This window comes from Callorhinus ursinus, unplaced genomic scaffold, assembly GCF_003265705.2.
Source record: "Callorhinus ursinus isolate GAN/ISIS: 27379988/994484 unplaced genomic scaffold, GSC_fseal_2.0 scaffold5, whole genome shotgun sequence".
In the NCBI taxonomy this organism is placed as follows: Eukaryota; Metazoa; Chordata; class Mammalia; order Carnivora; family Otariidae; genus Callorhinus; species Callorhinus ursinus.
In genome coordinates this window covers 27,519,411-27,541,624 of record NW_027397067.1, presented here as the reverse complement: position 1 = coordinate 27,541,624, position 22,214 = coordinate 27,519,411, and the positions used below count along the sequence as shown (strand labels likewise).

At 34.7% G+C, this 22,214-nt stretch overlaps 1 protein-coding gene across 1 annotated transcript; it reads left to right on the top strand.

Moving 5' to 3' along the window:
- Positions 1 to 19,181: 19,181 nt before the first annotated feature.
- LOC112823626 (oligosaccharyltransferase complex subunit OSTC-like) lies at positions 19,182 to 20,252 on the top strand. Its single transcript, XM_073892708.1, has one exon. It carries the CDS (start codon positions 19,215 to 19,217, stop codon positions 19,674 to 19,676), a length of 462 nt encoding a protein of 153 aa, XP_073748809.1. The 5' UTR covers positions 19,182 to 19,214; the 3' UTR covers positions 19,677 to 20,252.
- Positions 20,253 to 22,214: the final 1,962 nt, after the last annotated feature.

Below are 22,214 nucleotides of genomic sequence, written 5' to 3'. Positions count from 1 at the left end.
GAATGATAGGTTGCATAATTGACCTCAATACTTCCCCTCTCCCTGAATCCATACCTTTACAATGGGCTTGTCATGATGCAGTCTACTTTCTTATCTATCGATGTTAAGTTTAGTCACGTACTTTGCTATGGCTGATGACATGTGTGTGGCATGAGTCACAATATTATCATATCGTGTAAAGGGGTGGTGGACTTCAGAAAGGAGATGTGCATTTTACTTCAAAATCTACTCTTTACTTTCTATATAACTTTATCAAAGCCTTTTCACCTTTTAGATCTGCAGTTTTGTCATGGAAAAGTAAGAGTTCAAAATAGATAATTATACATATGTATACATATATATATATACACACATATATATATTACATGCATTTACATATATCATTATGTCATACAATATAATCCCATTCATACTTTTCATACTTTATAGGTCTTGAAACAGATTCTCCTCTTTCTCATTCATAAATATGTATGAATATAATTCTATTTATTAAAGCAGGTGGCAGAACTGATGGATCATTGGCCCTGCAGGCAGATTTTCCTTAATTTTATTAGACCATCTTTAGGCAGGACAAATACTCTCCCAGTTGAAGATAATTCCTTCTATTTCTTATTCAGTGTCTACTGTCCCATTCTATACAATTACATTACTTGCCTAGGAACTAAAGGAATTTGCCACAGCCACCCTTGGATGTGTTCCTCTCAGTGCCTACTTTATGGTTTAAGTTTATTCTCTTTATTTAATTATCTTTGTCCTTTTTTAAGTCTTCTTTTTTTTTAAGATTTCATTTATTTTTATTTTAGAGGGTGAGTGAGGGGCAAAGGGAGAAGGAGAGAGACAATCTCAAGCAGACTCCCTGCCTGAGCCAGGAGCCCACGATGGGGCTCGATCCTAGGACCCCAAGATTACCCAAGCCAAAATCAAGAGTTGGCCGCCCAACCAACTGAGCCACCCAGGTGCCCTCTATTTTAAGTCTTCTTTCACAACACTGATAAATTAACCATCTTAAAATATTGTTTTCTTCATGTAATTCTTTTGTTCAAGTACTTATGACAGCTTCCTATTGGGTAGCATACATAGCGTCCAGATTGATGTTCACATTCTCCCATAATCCTTTCCTAGTGAATGACAATGGGAAGAACCTGCACAACTCCTTTCTTAACCAAAGCCACACACATACACACCCACATACCCCAATCTTATTCCCATATCACTACCATATTTTCTCTTTTTCTCTAATGGAATATGCCCGTTAATGTCTAACATCACTTTATCTCATAAGGTTTTCTTCAGGAGTTCATCCACCTTTCTGTCAACTATCACCACTTCTATTTACTATACAAAAGCCAAATGTTAGCGCAGTATAACTGCTCTAACAAATAACCCCAGCATGGTATAATGGATTAAACTCAACATAAGTTTATATCTTGTTCATGTACCTATACTGAATAAATGTCCAGGTTTGCAAGTCAGCCCTTATCCACAGAAACAATCAAGGATCCATGATGATAAAAGATCTAACATCTTCATCTCAGGACTTAAAATGTGGCCCTGGTGATCATCTGCATTCCAACCAGCCAGATGGGGAAAAGATCATCAATAAGACATTTTCACATTCAGCCTCTTGTCCCAGAATGGACGCACGTTCACTTCTGTTCGTATTGGATTAAAAGATTTAGTTGCTATTAAATATAGTTCCTTGTCTGTGTAGCTGCTGATGAATGACAGCTCTGTTCAATGGAAAGGGAAAAGTTAATTGTGGTGGACAGCCATCTCTGCCACATATAATTTATTCTCTTCTGTCAATGCTTTCCAACAAACTCTTTTGTCCCCTAGCTTTTCCATCATTGTACATTTTATGTGCTCAACATATTTGTAAGCTATATGATATGAAAAATCATGTAAGCTATACGATATAAAAAATCATGTAAGCTATACGATATGAAAAATCATGTTTGTAAATATACCTATATCTCCTATAGTTCCCAACACAATGATAGACATACTCTATGCATAGTATGTGATAAATTATTGTGTAAAAATATCTAGCATGATGTGTGGAACACAAGAAAAGCTCAATAAATGTGTATTCTTTTACAAGTTAATATATATATATGTATATATGTGTGATTAAATTAAGAATATATACATACATATATACACATTTTTTATTTACATTTATATATTTACTCCTAACTTAATCATTGATTCATCTGTTTTGTTTTGTTTTTCATTTGATTCAGCAAGACTCTGTGTTCAGATCTAGAGATTTAAATATGAGTAAGACACAGTTCCTGCCCTTAAGAGGCTTGTTTTCTCTCAGTCCACAAAAACTTGAAATGTGAGCTCCTGAAGGAAGCCTAATCATTTCCAGATTTGTTGAATCCTTCTAACCTCTCAATTAAATATATAGTGACTATCACTGATACTCATATTCCAAAAGTTATAGTTGAATTCTAATTCAATTCAGACCTATGTTTGAGCAAAACATTTCTAAATGCATATACATTTAAGGGTAGTATGTACATAATTCAAATCTTTTAACATTAGACTTATTTCAATTTTATTAACTTATTTGTATTCTTATCTATATACCAGCTGGTTATTTTTAACCCAAACCAAAATAACCTAATAATTTGGAATATTTTTCCAAAAGTATGCACTTTAATCTTAGGATGATGGTACTGGTTTTTACAATCTGTTTTCAAGAGAAAACACGAATAGTTTTCAAAACAAAATTTGATTATATTCTAATTAATATGTCATAATTTAAATATTGTACAACCTTGCTTATTGTTAAACTGAAAGGTTGAACCTCTAGGGTAGGAATAACAGTTAAGAGATTATGGATAATAGTATGCTTCCAATCTGATGCAAACTGTTATAATGTTAATTCTAGCAATCATCCTATTTGCCCCATACACAAAACACAACTGAACATACACACACACACACACACACACACACACACACACACACACGCTCAATTTTGGTCATTAGTAAACATACACACAATCTCCTGTGATCATCCATGAGGAAGGTACCATCTAACGTGTAAGGGGGCTTCTGCAGTGGAGTGCTCTGTTAGCTCCTTTCTCCTTGGAAGAGACAAGGGTTCTTGGGAGATGCTAGCTCCCAGACAGTGGTTCAATTCTATAATTCTAGCTGCTTCTGTGTCCAGTATTGCAAAAGTAGATTTGTAGTCCAACGTGAGAATCTTTCCAACTCACTTTCCAACTTTCCATTCTCCATTGGGAAGTAACTAAAGCTATGGGAGCAAAATGATTGTGTGGTAGAAGTTGCAATGTTTATTACCTTCTGAGGTATAACGGTTTTCAATACTCCTGAACTAGCATCATTTACAAATGGTATGCCATAGCCCATTAATGCTGAAAGCTACTTCTATTGCCAGGGTAGAAACAGAGGAGCTAGGATAGAAGTAAATAGCCTCTGATCCTGATAAAAACCCTTGAGTTTCTGGATTCTTCAACATTTTACCTACACCTGTTGTACATCAAACTGAAAAAAAGAAAGCCTTTTTTCTTTCTTTCTTTCTTTCTTTCTTTCTTTCTTTCTTTCTTTCTTTCTTTCTTTCTTTCTCTCTCTCTCTCTCACTCTCCCTCCCTCCCTCCCCCCCTCTTTCTTTCTTTCTTTTTTACTATAGGAAGGTATATTACATAAAACTGAGAGGTCTCTCTAAAAATTTCAGATTAATTCAAATAATATTTACCAGGTTTTGGTTTCCACAAATGACTTCACATCTAGAGGCCATCCTAGACCCCGCATCCTTTCCCTGTGTTGTCACCTTTAATCATGGGTCAAATCTGTAGATTCCATTTCTTAAAAATGTGCTTTCTTTTTCTGCTTTCATCTGTCTCATCAGCACTAACTTAATTCAGGATTTGGTCAGCTTGCCTACTTTAATAATATTTTAATTGTTCTGTCTACTTCCATTCCTACCATTCCATTCTCCTCACACACTATTATAATTAATGTTATAAAGATAAATATGATCATGCTTTTGTTCTGCTCAGTATTATTCAGTAGACTTATATTGAGCATAGGATAGTTAACTTCTGTGGCTCAGCTACAGTGTTCTTCCCAATTTAACCCTTGACAAAAGCTTTGCCCTTTGCCTCTGCCATCCTTTCTTCCACACACTCTTCTGTTATTTTATGATCCAGTAATTCTGAATTTCTCAGAATTTTTCTGAACATGCTATGTTGTTACTTACTTTCTGTCGTAGCACATTTTTTTTTCCTCTCTTCACAATGCCTCACTGGGCCTCTCCTCATCTTTATTAGCAACATGAATTCATTACTCCAATTAATGGTAGAGTTAATGTGAGAATTAATTAAAATAATAAGTATTGGCATTTAGCATATACTATATACTCATGGTAATGTACACAGCAATATGTAAAAATAGCAATAATGATAACAATAATCATTTCATTTTAATATGATTATATTATATACATCAAGAAAAATCAGTGCTTTCATCATAAACAAGTAAGCTATCCTATAAAATGTCAGTGGTTGTAGTTATTTCTCCAGTCCAAGGAAATTTTCTTGGATCATCCAGCTTTCCCTGAACCATTTAGTTTGTTCAGGAGGACCCTTATGGGATGCTTTTATCTAAATTTGTTGATTGTTCATCTCAATTGATATTTCATCCTTAAAGATCACATAAATGACCCTTTAGGTAGTTCATTCTTGGTACTTCCCTCCAAAACCCAATGGGAACTTATCTATCCCATCTGCAAAGACTACCAAATTAATAAGACAGTGTGGCAAAAATCTAAATCAGTTTCGGTATATTCTTGGCTGTGTGTTTTTTTTTTTTAATTCCCAGGATTTTTCCTAATCATGTATGTTCTAGTCAGTAGCTTTTTATTTTGCTCTTTAGATTTCCTCTGTGAGTCTTTGTTTTTTTTTCATAGATTTGTAAGGATATTATATACTTTCATATTTTCAGATGCTGAATATCATATTATTTATTCTTATATGCAGATTTTTGTTTTTCCATTCATCATGTTGCATTCACACATAAATATACATAGTGGGTGTGTGGTTTCAGGTGTTTCTTAACTCCAATATCTTCTCAAGCATATTAATTTTCACTATAGTGGTTTTATAAAGAATTACAACTTAAGACATTTAAAATAATGGTTTTTTTTTTTTGGATTTATACAGGTTACTCTCTGGACCTGTGACGCCTTGGAGCCTTGAGTTTGTTGCTTGTGTCTAAGTGTTAACTGCATGACTATATATGTAACTATTGTCATCAAAATTCTCAAAATGTGTCTTTATATGAAAGATGAAGCATATCTGGATGGCTCAGTTGGGTAAACATCTGCCTTCAGCTCAGGTCATGATCTTAGGATCCTGGGATGGAACCTCACGTTGGGCTCCTCACTCAGCAGGGAGTCTGCTTCTCCCTCTCCCTTTGCCCCTCCCCCCTGCTCATGTGTGCTCTCCCTCTCTCTGAAATAAATAAAATCTTAAAAAAAAATGAAAGGTGACCATCATATTTAATATTGAAATATATCTGTCTTAGAGTAAAGTGTTTAAAAGTGCACTTTTTTTCCAGGAAATATGAGTTTGCAGTTTTCATTATTTTGTCATGCATATGCTATGAAAATCGTAATTATTCATATAACATTTTATAAATCAATTTTAACTTTAGCATCAAGGATTTCACTAAATCCTTGATGCTAAATATATATATATATGTTTTTAATATATATATATATACATATATATGTATGTATATATATATATATACATTTTTTTAAAATCACAGGTATAAGGAATTCTGAGTTGATGTATTTAATTCTAAATTTGGCCAGACCATTAGTCCTGGGTAATATCATTGCTCCTTCTTAGCAATGGTCATGAACCCAATTAAGCCACGTTAAAACCTAAAACAAAAAACAAAAGAGAAAAGTGTAGATACGGGACAGTAGTTTCTTTGGTGAACTAGAAAAGGAAGTGCTACTGTACACTTCACGTTAATCTCTTACAGCTGATGAGTACTATGCTAAAGCCTGGAAACAAGGTATGGTGAAGAAAGAACATTTTGCCTAGGAAAAAATACAACATTTTCAAACATGTAAACTATAAAAGGGAGATGGATTACCCATTGCTTTAAAATATTGACTGACACTATAAGAAGCAAGTCGTGTAAGAAATAGACATTTTTAATCAGTGGAAAGTAATCTAGCAATCTGCTAAAGTGATGAGCAGGAAAAGAAAATGTTGCAGTATTCCATCGTCAGAGTCAATAAAACAATTAAATGCAGTGCCATGACTCATAGCTTAGGAATGGATGTATCATGGAAATAGCTTTTTTTTTTATGTAAAATGTCGCCTTCTTCTCCTCTTGCAAAAATTAGCTAAATGTAAATGCTTATTTTCATCACACCTAAAGTGAGTGCCACAACCTCAAGGTAGAATGTAATAACATGGTTGAAGCTTGTTACATAAAGTGGAAAGACTTAATCACTTATGATACCTGGCCACATTGGCTCCTTTCCCCTAGCATAATCTGCGACATTTAAGTGTGTGTGTATGTGTGTGTGTGTAAAGACAGAGACCAGAGACCAGAGACAGACAGAGATCCGTAGCAATGAACTTTCTATCACACATACACATGTGCACACACACACACACAATTCCCATACTCTAATTGTTTCTGTTTTTGTTCTTTACAATTTTCGAATCAATGGATGAAAGTTTTAATGCCTAGAAACACAATTTTTTTGAAACAGACTCATACAAAACCAAATTAAAATTTGAACACTATTTTTTTAAGTGCCAACTACTGACAATGTAATCAGTTGTCTTCCAGAGACAACTCTATGTCAAGACCAAAAGCCAAGCAACCACATCGACAAAAGACAGAGTAAGCTTGAAGTCATCTTGTATCTGTCAATTCTGTTTTGTTTGGTGGAGCACAGACCATATATTTGCAACCCTCTAGACTCAAATCTGTGAGCCTCACTGTACTCCCTGAAATTTTAGGGACATTCTTGATATTAAAATGAGAAAAAAATAAGTGCAGATATTTTCTCAGTAACAGTTTTATAATTTCCCTCTAAAAACCATTATGTCAGTACCAAGAACAACAGCAATTAATGAAAATGTTCTTTGAAACAAGTATCTTTTCATTAGCACAACAAAATGCGTAATATTTCTAATTAGAAAAGATTTACCAAAATGGAAGATTGTCTCAAATAAAATTAAGGAAAAATGTTTAATTAATTGATTCCTTCAATTCATCATGATTCTCTCATTTAACTAACACAAAATGGAAGTTTTGTATAATGTTAAAAAGCATGTTAATTTGGATTTCTTTATCAATATGGAAAAATGTAATTTACGTAAGATGTCTAATTTTTAATAGAAATTACATGATCTGCATGCATGATCAACATAAAAGAACACTTAGTCCTTTTTGCTTATAAGGAACATCGAATCCTGGGCTGTGGGTGACAGCTAATTTCCTCATCTTCTTTTGCCCTGCAGCTATTGATGCATGCTGCTCTTCAAGTATTATTGGAAAAAAATTAAGCATAAGCATGAAAAGAACAAAAAACAAAGCTATCCATTTTAGGCTAATTAAAACAAACTACTTGAAAATGCACTCCTGCTATTGAAGAAAAAAGAACATAATGGTGGCCTAACCATTTTGTACGAAAAACAGACTTCACACACACAACCAAAAATATGTTAAAAAGTACAGATGTTCCCTTAGATTAGAAAAATAAAGTTTGCTTTTAGCATATGTAAGCATACCATATGGAATTCATTTTCATCACTTCGATGCTTTTAAAAAATCTTGAACAAATACTTTGGAAGTTTGATATGGAGATGTAAAAATCTCTAATGTATGTTTTTATTCTTTAGTATTAAAAGAGTTCAAGGCAATAATTTAGGAACTTAATACTGAATGGCATAGTTAGAAACTAAACGATGCAAAATATAAAATTTCCCCACTTTTTTTTCATGGATATATGTCTTTTTACTATTCTTTTTTTTTCCATGTAAAGTTTCCTGTGTATATAAATTAACTTCCACATTTTAGTTAATACATTCTTTTCCTTGACTATTTTTAGTGCATTCCCATAACTTTGAAATCTCTGAGAATCCCTACAGCCTGCTATCCATCTTCTCTCCCATTTTCATGACAATTGCATCTTTATTTTTTTCACTGTGTAATCTACATTGTTGTTTTCCTTCAAATACATGTTAAAAAATGTATAAGACAAATACTAACATGTAAATAAAAAAGTTTTATTTTTTTCTTACTTTTCTATTTTCTTGTGTTTTCTATTACAGTACAGTTAAAAGCATATCTCTATTGTTTCATTCATTTCAATTTCATAAAATTGCCTCGTTTATTTATACATTAGCATATGTAATTAAAATCTTTTCACTCCATTGAATTTCACTTTTTAATAATGCTTAGATTCTTTTCAACTGGTTACTTTTCCCTCTCCATCCTCCCCTACAAGCCTCTATTACGTCACATATTTTTCATGAAGGATGAGGAGTTTTTCTAGCTTTTCACATAATGAAAAGAGATCCACAATAATGGTAAAAATAGCCTTCATTCTAAGTTGCATTGATAGGGAAAACCACCTCTTCCTATGTTTTTATTTCCCCCAAGTGTCTTCTGTGTTATAAGAGTATGTTGAGTCCTTGGACCTGGCTGACTGGATCAAAATTTTGAAACTTCCTTTGCATAAAAATAATCTGGTTAGCTTCTTTAAAAATGCAAAATTTTAGATCTACACCCTGAAGACTCTGATTCAGTAGAGGTGAATGGGATCTGTATTTTTAGAGTACATATGTGATTACAATGGATGTCACTAGAAAGACGCTTTGACAAACACTGAAATAGATAGAAGGATACACTGTCAAGCTTATATTTTCATACAGATAGTATCCTTTATACAAGAGTTCCCAAATAATGTTTCCTCTTCTCTTAGCTTTTCTTCTTGTGTGCATCCAGCATAGTTAGTATCATTGAATCATAAGACAATGGCCTCAAAAGGTAAGCCAATATATTCTTTTTGTTCTGCTCATGTAGATGATACAAAGAATATTTACAAATACATCAATTTGCATCCCGGTATAGAAGTAACATAGTTCCTTCTAATTTTAAAGTGTTTTTTTTTTTATAGATGCAGTCTGGTGTTATGGAAATTACACTAAAACTTAAGATTTGGTGTTTAATTTCCAGATATTTAAGTTTTGTTAGTGGATTTATTCTTATTAATGATTCCCACCTGAGCTGTGAAGGAATTATCACTCTTATTTATAAAAATAAACACACTCTCAAATATTTAACATTGGAAATACATTGTCCATACAGAAGAAAGGTCAATTTCCCTGTCAGCTTTTGCTTTTTTCCCTTGGAAATTCATCTTCTCCTTGGGATTTTCTGGCTTGGACTATTGTGATCACCAGAGACTAAACCCCATGGATTCTCAGCTGCTTCTCCCAAGAAGCTGGTTAAGCATAGAATTTGTAAAAGGTGAAATATAAAGCAAACAAATAGCACAAATAACATAGAGTACAATTTGCATTATTGCTGATGCAAACAATGGTTGAATATAAATCTTTCTCATAGGTTGCAATCTAGGACAGGTTGGCCTGAAACAGTTCTAGTTTATACCAGTGTGATTATTAATGGTTCTTCCTTTCAATCTCAAGTGTCCATTTTAGGATGATCAATTACATGGTTTCTCTACCTATGTACAACTTTGAATCCACCTCCTGTTTTATATGTCCCAGTAGATTCTCACTGTGTATCTGGCAGTTGGCCGCTATGTAGAAGAACCGATTTTATTTTCATGGTTTATGAAATATAGACCTTTATAGAGTTATACTCCCTTTGAAATCAAGACTAAGAGAACAATTTAGCCTAGGTGACAGTGCTATTATCTTGCTCATTCAGGTTCAGTTTCTCTTATATAATAAATAGGAATTTGGTGAATGACTTTAGAAAGTGACTTGGTTTTTTAGTTAGCCAGTAGAAAATGAATACCTTGTTTATACAATAAACAAAATATCTACATAAAATAAGGCTAAAGTGGCTGAAGCATAATAGCCAGTTAGGGAGGAAAAGGAGGGAATTTGAGAGTGAGGAGCCAGATAGTATAGGCTTTTTATGGCTAGTGAGGAGTTGGTTTTATTGTGAAAGGAATCCATTAGAGGACTTAGGGAAATAATACATCTCATAAATAAGGCTATAAAGGATGGTGGCTTAAACTCGTGTGGTAGTAATGAAAATAAGAAGTAAGTGGGCTCTATTTTGAAGATAGTGTTACTGAGGTTTGTGGAAGAGTGGATATAGGAAAAGCATGGAAAAACTAAATCAACAGGACTTCCTATGAGACAGTAGGTTTGGGATAGAAGAGAAATCAGAAGTTCTCTTTTGATCTCATTGGTTTTCATATACCTGTTAGAGATCATACAGAAAGAATGTCAAAAAACATAGTCCAATATATGGATCAGGTGTTCTGGAGATAGGTTAGGACTAAGAGATAGAGACTTGGATGTCATTGGCGTATCAATGATTATGTTTTTTTTAAAGATTTTATTTATTTATTTGAGAGAGAGAGAATGAGAGATAAAGAGCATGAGAGGGAAGAGGGTCAGAGGGAGAAGCAGACTCCCTGCTGAGCAGGGAGCCTGATGCGGGACTCGATCCCGGGATTCCAGGATCATGACCTGAGCTGAAGGCAGTCGCTTAACCAACTGAGCCACCCAGGCGCCCTCAATGATTATGTTTTGAGTATGTTCCAGGGTTGGATATACCACTGTCATCAAACTTTGTACAGAGAGCCCATAACTCTGATATGTTGTTTTCCTATTCCCTATTTCTTTAAACACACTCTCTTATGGTCCACCACAGTGAGCTTCTCTTTTTCATAATAAATAGAATAAAAAGAAATATACTGTCATATAATAAAGATGTATATGTTAATTACTTTAAGTAAACGGTCTTTCAACTAAACTCCCTTTGAATAGACTGATTGGATCACCAAAGATTCTTTGCTCCCTCTTTGTGCATATTGACTCATGGTCTAGGCATGCTTCATGTTTGCAACATGTTAGCCACTTTCTTGTTTGCCTGGGCAAACTGAAACTTAATGCTTACTAAAAATTGGTTATACATTTTTTAATATTTCTTATGACAATTTTAGTAGTTATCTATGATATAATTAAATTTGAATACCAAACAGACTAATGCTACATAAATGTGAAATTAGAGTGGGATGTTTGAAACCTAAGTTGAATGGCTTGAAATAATTCAATATAGGTTATTAACTCAAAAATTATTACTGTCAAATTAGATGTGAACAAAAAAATAATAAAAAAAACTGATATATCATAAAGGACTAAAATTGCTTTATATGTGTCTAAATTCTTGTTCCACTTTAAAGAGAGCCCAAATGCCCATCGACTGATGAATGGATAAAGAAGTTGACACATATATATATATATATATATATATATACACACACACACATATATTGTAATATATATTACATATACATCTTTATATATGTATATTTACACATTGTAATATAGATACATTACATTGTATATATATGTGTATATATATGTGTGTGAATATATATATATGTAAACCATTGTGTGTATATATACAATGGAATATTACTTGGCCATAAAAAAGAATGAATTCTTGCCATTTGCAGCAATGTGGATGGGAGCTAGTGTGCTAAGCGAAATAAGTCAGAGAAAGACAAATATCATATGATTTCATTCATATGTGGAATTTAAGAAATGAAACAGATGAACATAGGGGGAAAAATAAGAGAACGGTAAACCATAAAACAGACTCTTAACTATAGAGAACAAACTGAGGGTTAGTGGAAGGGAGGTGGGCAGGGAAATGGGTTAAATGGTGATGGGTATTAAGGAGGGCACTTGTTGTGATGAACAAGTGTTGAACCCAGTGTTGTGATGAACACTGGGTGTTGTATGTAAGTGATGAAACACTAAATTCTACTCCTAAAACTAATATTACACTGTATGTTAACTAACTGGAATTTAAATAAAAACTTGAAACAAAAAAATTTTTTAAAAACAAACTGATAATAATGTTCATAGTTAATGAATCATTGGTAGTTTATGCAAGAGTAACAGCTCAGAACTGTGTATAAGCAGAACTAGACTAAAAGAAGATTGGTCTTATATCAAAAGATTGATAAATCAATACATCTATGCATGTTTTAAATTAAAACTGTTCAATGTACATATGTATCATTTCTGTTTTGCTGCTTTAATTGACCCTTTTTTAGGTCAGACTAACTACTGCCCTAGTATCAGATAATAGAGTTTTTATGGGAACTTCAAGAATTGTTTGGATGGTACTGCTATTCTTTAAATTTTAAGATTTAAAAAAAAACTGTAAAAAATGTTCTAAAGAGTAGGTCTTTCATACAACCTAAAAATATATATATTGCAAATACCACTATCTCTTCAGCACTGAGTATTAATCTAATTGCCCCATATTTGGTTGCATTTGTTCACACTTACTGATTCCAGGCCATTCTCTCCCACTGACTGCCAAACCCATTGGAATCCAGCAACTATGGACATGGCTTTTGCTAAGAACACCAATTACACTTGCAATATTTATCTAACATGGTATTTATCAGTTGAGACTATGGCAATTCTCTTCTTAAAATGCTCCCGGTCTTCATTTTCAGTGACAATTCTGACTCCTGCTTCTACCTCTCCGGTTGCATATTGAGGATTTTCTTCCTGCCCCTTCAGTGTTAGTCATCAACAGGTTCTTATACTCTCCTGCTTCTTTTCCCTCTCCACATACCTCATTCTTCTGGTTTCAACTGCTATCTATATGCTGCTGTGTCCTACTGCAAACAAGGCTAGGTTTATACTCAGAGCAATAAATAGCCTTGATCATCCTACTACCTATTTAACATGGTACATGGATGTCATATGGGACCTGAAACTGAAAGAAAAACATATATAAATGTATGTGCAGATGAACATGGCTATGGATAGTTAAGACACTCCTGAAGACTTCAAGAACAGAAGAGGACAGATTCTACCTGATGATTTATTTTAATGTTAGAGCTATTAAGAAAACATGGCATTGGTGATAAGATTGAAAAGGACGTCAGTGAAACAGAAGAGATTATGCAAAAAGACTCACACATAGATAGACATTTGATTTATGGAAAAGGTAACGCTCAGATCTTCACAACAATTTGTTCTGAGCTCATTGAATACCTACGTGAGAAAAAAAAACTTGATCTTTGCAACATATCACAGATAAGATACTAACTCCAGGTGCATTTTGGATTTGAATGTAAAAAATAAAAATAAATAAGTAAAATCCAAATAAAAGCTTCCAGAGTGAATCACAGTATTGTTACTAACTTTAAAGTTAACCAAGATTTTATAAACAGAGTACGCAGTACTAACCATAAGGGAAAATAATTTTGAATTGTAAAATATTAAAATTTAGAATTTTTTTATCCAAGTGCAACATTAAGATTATGAAAATGCAAGCCAATGAGTGAAGAAGATATTTCAAATACATTTATCAAACAAGCAATTGATATCCTAAGTGTACTAATAACTCCTACAAATCAATATTGTATTCACCAGCAATTCAATATTATAAATGGGCAAACCACCTGAACAGGCATTTCACAAAAGATCAACAGCATAAAAATATGCTGACTAACAATCAAAGAGATGCAAATCAACACTAGTCAATACACAGGTCGAATGGTGGCACTTTTAAAAGTCTGAAGAAAACAAGGTTGAAGAATAGATGAAACAATCTGTACAGTCATATTTAACTCCACACACATATATTCTAAACCTACTTAAAATCGTAGTTATAAATCAGTAGAAACATATACAACTGTGAGTCATGTATAAAAGTGTTCCTACAGCAATTGTTATAATAGGCCCAAAATGAAAACACCCAAATGGCCACCGAAAATAAAGGCATTAAATAAATTGTGACCTCATCTTACAGTGAAAAACTGTATATAACAATTAAGTAAATAAACCACAGTCGACATTACTACATGTATAAATCTCAGAAACATAATACGGAGTGAAAGAATTTAAAAAATTCTAAAGTTTTTCATATGATTCAATTTCTATAAAACTCCAATACAAGCAGTGAGAATCTGTGGTGTAAAATTTCAGGATATTGGATACTACTGGGGAATCAATGGAGCTAGATATTAGGAGAGATGGGGGTCTTCTGGGATCATGGTGATGTACTAAATCTTGAAATGTAAATTTATAAAACATGCAGTTTCCTGTAGGTGTGAATTATACACATAGTAGGTAAAACTACCCGATACTCAGTTTAAATATCTAAACTCCACAGCTATTAAGTGGCTAACAGAGAGTTTTAACCAAAACATGTTTGAGTCCAAGTTATCCATTAATTTCAAATAATATTCTGGGAAAAATAATCCTTCATATAGTGATGTTTATAACTATATTAATTTTAAACTTTTAAGATTTGCTTAAGGAAATTTGTTCAGAAACCTAAAGAAACTTGTATCTTTGTCTAAGTAACCAAAAATTATTGTTAGATCTTATAAGAATCTCTGTCATCATATGGAATTTTGAATATGAAAAGAGCTACTATAGAGAATATAATAGGCCACATTCGTAGCACTACCTGGGAACACTACCATTTCTATGAATCACTCTCAGACACAAAAGGCTTTCAAAAAAAAAAAAAAGATTATTACCAACATAAAGAGAATGTTGTCAAAAAGAAAGGGTAAAATGACTAAAATCACAGATTAGTGAAAGAAAATTTTCAAAAACAAGCACTTTATTGCTCCGCAACTTTCAATCCAATAGTTTACAAAATAAAATTATCTACCGGGTGATTTGATCTAATTGGAGGTCTTTTCATTCATTCAACAACAATGTATCAGGCAGTGTTCTATGTGATGAGAATACAATTGGGAATAAGACAAACAAAAATCTCTGTCTGTTTCCATATAACTTAGATCTGATGTGGGGAGACTATGAATAAAAAAGATAAACCAATTATATACATATACTATATCATATATTATATATGAAATCTCATATATAATGAGATTTTACATATATATATATATAAAGTTATGAGAAGTAGAGCAGTCCCTGTGCAGTTTCATTTTCTGAGATTTCAATTACCTGCAGCCAACCATGGTCCAAAAGTAGATGATCCTCCTTCCGACATACGGTCAGAAGGTCAGTAGCAGCCTAACGCTATCTCATGATGTCTGTGTCATTCCCCTCACGTCATCTCATCACGTAGGCATTTTAACATCTCACATCATCACAAGAAGGGTGAGTACAGTGCAGTAAGATATTTTGAAAGGGAAAGACCACAATCACATAACTTTTATTACATTTATAACTGGTCTATTTTATTATTATGTTGTTAATTTCGTATGTACTTAATTCATAAATTAAACTTTATCATAGGTATATGTATGTAGAGGGAAAAACATAGTATATATAGGGTTTGGTATGATCCATGGCTTCAGGCATCCACTGGGGGTCTCGGAATGTATCCCCTACGGGTAAGAGGAGACTACTCTATGTGCTAAGGAAAAACAAAACAGGAAAGGGTAATGTTGAGGTATTATGCTGGGGGAAGGGGAGGGTATGAAATTTAAATAAGGTACCGAGAAAGGCATTGCCAAGGAGACATATAAATGAATAACTAAAAGAAGTGAAGAAGTGAACTGTGTACAAATCTTGGGGGAAACTGTTTCAGGCAGAGGAAAATAATCTAAAAATCCTGAGGCTGGTGCTTGGCAGTCATGTTCAACAAGCTCCCAGGGGCCAGACTGACCGGAGGGAGTGAGCAAAGAGTGGTGGGATATCAGGTTTCAGAAGAAGCTGGATGGACAGAACATGTGGAACCTGGTAGGCCCCTTGTGAGTACATCAAATATTGGGGAGTTCTGATGAGAGGGATGATAGTTTTTTTTTTTTTTTAATTTTAATGAGATTGTTTTGACATCTATGTGGAGAATAGACTGAAGGGTGGTGGTCATGGAATCAGGAAAACAGTAAGGAGGCAATGATAGAAATCCAAGAAAGAGACAATGCTGGTTCGGAACAGAGTGGTAGCAATGGAAGAGGTTTGAAGTAGTCAGATTACAAATACATTTTGAAGGTAAAACTCTGATGTTGTTCAAGGATAGAATGGGGAGCTGGAAAAAGTTCATGATGGTTCTTAGATTTAGGGCTGGAACACTTGGAAGGATGATGTTTATCTGCTTGAGGTGGGGAAAACAACAGAAAAGCAGGTTTTTAAGGGGTGGTTAAGACGAAGACAAGGAGTTCATTTTTGAGCTGTTCAGTTTAAGATGTCTATGTACAGTCAGCTATACAAATCTGGAGAGACTGGGGCTGGAAATAAAATTTGGGAATAATCTGCCCTTAAGCAAGCTAAAAGTAGAAGACCATATGAAATCCACCAGAGGATAAATGTAGGTAGAAAAAAGAAGAGGAAAACTAAGGACTGAGCCCTAGAGCACAACACACAGAGAACAGAGAGGTGAGGAAGAAACAGCATGGTGAGAGTGTCCTGAATGGCCAAGCGATGAAAAAAAATGTTTAACAAAAAAGCTAAGTAAGAAAGTGTTTCAAGAAAGAGTGGGTCATCAAGCAATTAAATGAGGACTGAGTAGTGTGGAGGTCACTGAAGTCTTTGTTAAAGACAAGTGGATTGGTGGGGATGACAGTAGGAGTGGGTTCAAGAATATGAGAGGAGAGGCTTCGGAGGTAAGGACTACTGGTATCCTCAAGTTTGTCGCCTGTAAAAAAGAAGACAAATAGAGGGATAGCTGTTAAGATGGGCAAGAGGGGAATGTTCAGGAAGGAGCAATAGCAATACAATAGCAGAGAGGAAAAATGGAGGAGTATAAGAAGAAAAGCTTAGATGTTTGAGGTGTATATGTGATGCTAAAATATTGCTGCTTGCGCAGTCTCATAAACAAGGACATAGAAACTCACTGAGGTTGTTGCTGACATTACAAATTTATATCCTAAAGGTATTAGAAACAATCACTGCAAGCAAAACAAAGAATCAAGTCATGTTGGAGGTTTTGGAATATAAATGCATTGACATTATATATCAGCTATAAGCTTAGTTGTTTAAATTTTGAATAAGCATGTTTTTTATGATGTTTCAGAATCACATTTGCAATTCTCATCTCTCTCCACACTCCATGAATCTCTCCCACACGCAGAGCTTCCGCTGACTTCAAAGAATACATTTCACGTGGAAGCAATAGGACTGTGTTAAGAACTGAACCCAAAGAAAATGCAGATACGGCAAACACGTTGGGAGAGAGGGTTGACCATACAGTCAGTGGGTGTTTGCAAATGTATGGAGAGTCCATTATGGAAATGTATCCTTTCAGAAACAAGTTGAAATTGTTACCGCAAATTTTACAAAAAGGCGCCCAGGCACTATTGATCTTTACGACAAGACAATGTACCTGTGTCATTTTGATATAAAGCAAAAATAGAATCACATTCATTGCTTACTTGTCGAAACACATCAAGATCTTGAGACATCTAAGATTTTTATAAAGAATAAATTTGCCAGATGTCTGTATATATGCACAATCAGACGTGCTTAAAATGTTTTGACATTTAAGCCAGTTTAATTATTTAAAGGATTTTGACTTTTTGGCCCAGGACATGTTTATTCAACAAATATGTATTCCATTATTCCATTATTAGTGAACCCAAGACACTAAGGGAACACAGAAACGGTGGGACAGAGAGGTGGTTATGAATAGAGGAGTTTGGCCATACTAAAACATGTACACGCACATTAATGTAAATGTTATGTGAAGATACATGGAAGCTTGGGATTGGGAAAGGTAAAACAGTAGTTTATAACTTCTCTTTACTGACAATGACAGGTTTCTTTCTCTAAAGAAAAATTAAAACTTGGAAAGAACTGGGCGCCTGGGTGGCTCCGTCGTTAAGCGTCTGCCTTCGGCTTAGGTCATGGTCCCACGGTCCTGGGATCGAGCCCCGCATCGGGCTCCCTGCTCCGCGGGAGGCCTGCTTCTCCCTCTCCCACTCGCCCTGCTTGTGTTCCCGCTCTCGCTGTGTCTTTCTCTGTCAAATAAATAAATAAAATATTAAAAAAAACTTGAAAAGAACTAATAAGAGTTCTATAGTTATTATCATTAAACTCACAACAATATACACCATTAAGGTGAAATTATCTTACAAAGAAGCAATCACTTAATTTTCAACATCCATTTTATAGTTTACACTTCCAATATATAAACTACAGGTAATTTATGTAAAAGACACATGCCACGTAGAAGGCCAAGTAATATTTTTTTTTAAAAAGTTAGCTTCTGGGCGCCTGGGTAGCTCAGTTGGTTAAGCGACTGCCTTCCGCTCAGGTCATGATCCTGGAGTCCCGGGATCGAGTCCCACATCGGGCTCCCTCCTCGGCAGGGAGTCGGCTTCTCCCTCTAACCCTCCCTCCTCTCGTGTGTTCTCCCTCTCTCTCTCTCTCAAATAAATAAATAAAATCTTTAAAAAAAAAAGTTAGCTTCTTATATCTATTAACAAATTGACTGTCAGATTTAAGAATAAAATGAAATTGCTTATGTACTCTATAATTTATTCCTCTTTTCCCCTTTCCCGCTCTCTCTGACTCTCTCTCGTACCTTAGCTCTGTTGACTTGACTGCCAAGGTAATTTTTAAAAAATTAAACCATAGTACCATGGCCTCATACCAAAAATATATTGCTGTGCATTCAATTGCAATATTTCTCCTGAGGCCAAAACAATATTTTCACAAAGAATGATGCTATGCAAAATAACAGGAAACATACTGTGAATAATGTCTTACATATGAAATACTTGGTGCTGTTACCAAAACATTGGTTTTGTGTATGCAAATCTAAATATCCATAAAGAAAAGACAGCATAACAGTTTAGGATATATTAAGTATATTTCAGTTGTGAGCACTTTATCAATTGTTAGGGTTAATTTTCCTTGAGAAAAAAATTGCATGGTTGAACTTATAGGAAAATTAGAAAAGCCCATGGATTATAATTTTACCCAGAGTCAAAAATATTAAAAGGTGGCTTGAGATCTGCAGAAGCCCCTGCCGCAGCAAGCATGGAGACTTTGTACCGCGTCCCGTTCTTAGTACTCGAATGCCCCAACCTGAAGCTGAAGAAACCGCCCTGGGTGCACATGCCGTCGGCCATGACGGTGTACACTCTGATGGTGGTGTCTTACTTCCTCATCACAGGAGGAATAATTTATGATGTTATTGTTGAGCCTCCAAGTGTTGGTTCTATGACTGGTTCTATGACCGATGAACGTGGATATCAGAGACCAGTAGCTTTCTTGGCCTACAGAGTAAATGGACAGTATATTATGGAAGGACTTGCATCCAGCTTTCTGTTTACAATGGGAGGTTTAGGTTTTATAATCCTGGACCGAGGGAATGCACCAAACATTTCACAACTCAATAGATTTCTTCTTCTATTCATTGGTTTCATGTGTGTCCTATTGAGTTTTTTCATGGCTAGAGTATTCATGAGAATGAAACTGCCGGGCTATCTGATGGGTTAAAAAATGCCTTTTGAGAAGAAATCAGTGGATATTGGATTTGCTCCTGTTAATGAACTTTTTAAAGGCTGTACCAATCCTCTGATGTGAAATATGGGAAAAGAGTGAAACAGCAGAAAAGAAGCATCTAGTGAAAAATCGGAAGCATATTAAAGCTTGAACTAGAATGCTTGGTATCAAAGAGACAAGCTTATCACAGTATTTTTTCCTGCTGGCCTATACTGATGTACCAATGACGTTAAGTGACATTTTCTTCTTAGTTTTTCATTTCTTAAAATATACTCCATTTCTACAACTGTAATATTGAATAAAGTGATTATTTTTTACAGCCCCCTTAACATTTTTTGGAGATGACATTTCCAACTTTGAAAAATTAATGTAAAAAATCAGGAAGCAAGATCCCAAAAGCTGAGAACTTTGCACAGATGATCAGCTTTACCTATGGTGCTTTGCCTTTAAACAGAGTGCGTGACAGTACATTATTCAGATATGTATGCAAGACTGTTTTCGTGCACAATAAGCTGTATGAAAGGAGCAGAAATAAATAATTTTTCTCATTAGTAAAAAAAAATATTAAAAGGTGAACATTACTACACACATAATTTCTGATGTTCACTATGAAGTAGCATAAGGTCATTTATCTTAAAGTCAGCAAATTTCTCAAAATAAGGTTATAATATATAATGAGGACATGGGGAAAATATTCCATACAGGTGTGGAAAATGGTCTACAATATATTAATTTGTTGCACTGATTTCTTTGCTTGTTTTTATGAGTTTCACCAATGTTCACTCAGTTTTAATGTCTGTGCACAAAAGAAAGAAATGACTAACTTTCCAAATTGTCATACTTTATTATTAAGCATTCCATAATTTTTCTTAGCTTCTCATTTTAAAAAAATCAACTTATTGTGAATTGAACTTTGGTCAACTAAAAGAGTAAAAAAATTATATGCAGTTATACTTTTAGAATTCATAAATATTTCTAGTAACATAAATTATGTAAAATAATAAAAATCCTGTCAAGAAATTAGTAGTAATGAGTATTTCTTCTGACAATGTAGAGGAGAAAAAGCCATGTTTAAGAGCCAGTCAGGTATTTATTTTACCAAATAATATACTTTGTTTATTTTCAGCATTTCTATCTATAAGTTATTTTCAAAACAACACTAAAACTAAACAATAGGTAAATAAAAAAAGTACCACCTACATCTTTGACGAATACACCTCCATGAAAACCTGGAGAGTCACATTAAATTTAAAATTCTAGACGTCTTGCATTATCATGCAGGAATGTGCCTATGCAGGGAGAGCTAGACTTTGGTTCCAGACCCTAGGCCCGCAGTCTGCCTTTCTTTTTTCCCACTCTACACTGTGAGGGACCTTACGTTCCTCCTTATGGACACCATAGTCTGTGGGTTAAAGTGCTGTCCGCAACCCCAACCCAGAAGAACAGCAACCCCTTGGCCATCACCAGTCCATGGTTGTACCCATAAACACCTGTGGTGGGGTGGGTTAACACATGTGAGGCAGTCTGCCCTCTGGAGGACAGATCTGCCACATAGGCCCCAAAAGGACAGAAAATTCCAGGTCTGATAGACAACACAGTCCAGAAGAGGTGAGTGTACCATGGACTTCTGGCCCTTTGAAGTGGGGTATGACCAGAAGAAGGTCAAAACAGAGGCTGTCTCAAGCACAGAACTCAGAGTATTTGCCCTGTCTGTTCAGTTCTAAGCAAAAATGTTCACTGAATTTGAAAAACACGATCAATATAGATGGAAGAGAGGAAGGGAGAGGAAGAGTTATAAGAATCAAATTGAGTAGAGAATTGATCTTGTAGGGCCTCAAAAACAGTGATCAGGTGTTTAAGTGTTATTTTTAGTAGCCGAGAGACCATTGGAGGGATTTTCGTTGTTCTATTTTGCTTTAATTTTATTGTCTTTATTTTTTTAGAGCAGTGTAAGGTTCATAGCAAAACTGAGAAGAAGGTATAGAGATTTCCCCTGTACTCCCTACCCCCACATTCTGGTCTTCCTTGACTTATGATGGGTTATGTACAAAAAAACCCTATCATAAATTGGCAAATTGTACATTGAAAATGCATTCTTTAAATTTTTTAAAACTATTTTATTTATTTAAGAGAGAGAGGGAGAGCATGAGCAGGGAGGAGGAGCAGAAGCAGGCTTCCCACTGAGCAGGGAGTCGGGATCCCAGACCTGAGCCAAAGGCAGCTGCTTAACTGACTGAACCACCCAGGTGCCTCTGAAAATGCATTTAATATACCTAACTTACCCAACATCATAGCTAAGCCTAGCCTGCCTTAAATGTGCTCAGAACACTCACATTAGCCTAAAGTTGGGCAAAGTCATCTAACACAAAGACTATTTTATAATAAAGTGCTGAATATCTCATGTAACTTATTGAAGACTGTACTGGGTATAGAATGGTCCTAAGTGTATCGGTAGTTCACCCTTGTGATCACGTGGTTGGCTGGGAGCCATGGCTGGCTGCCGCTGTCCAGCATCATGAAAGATCATACTGC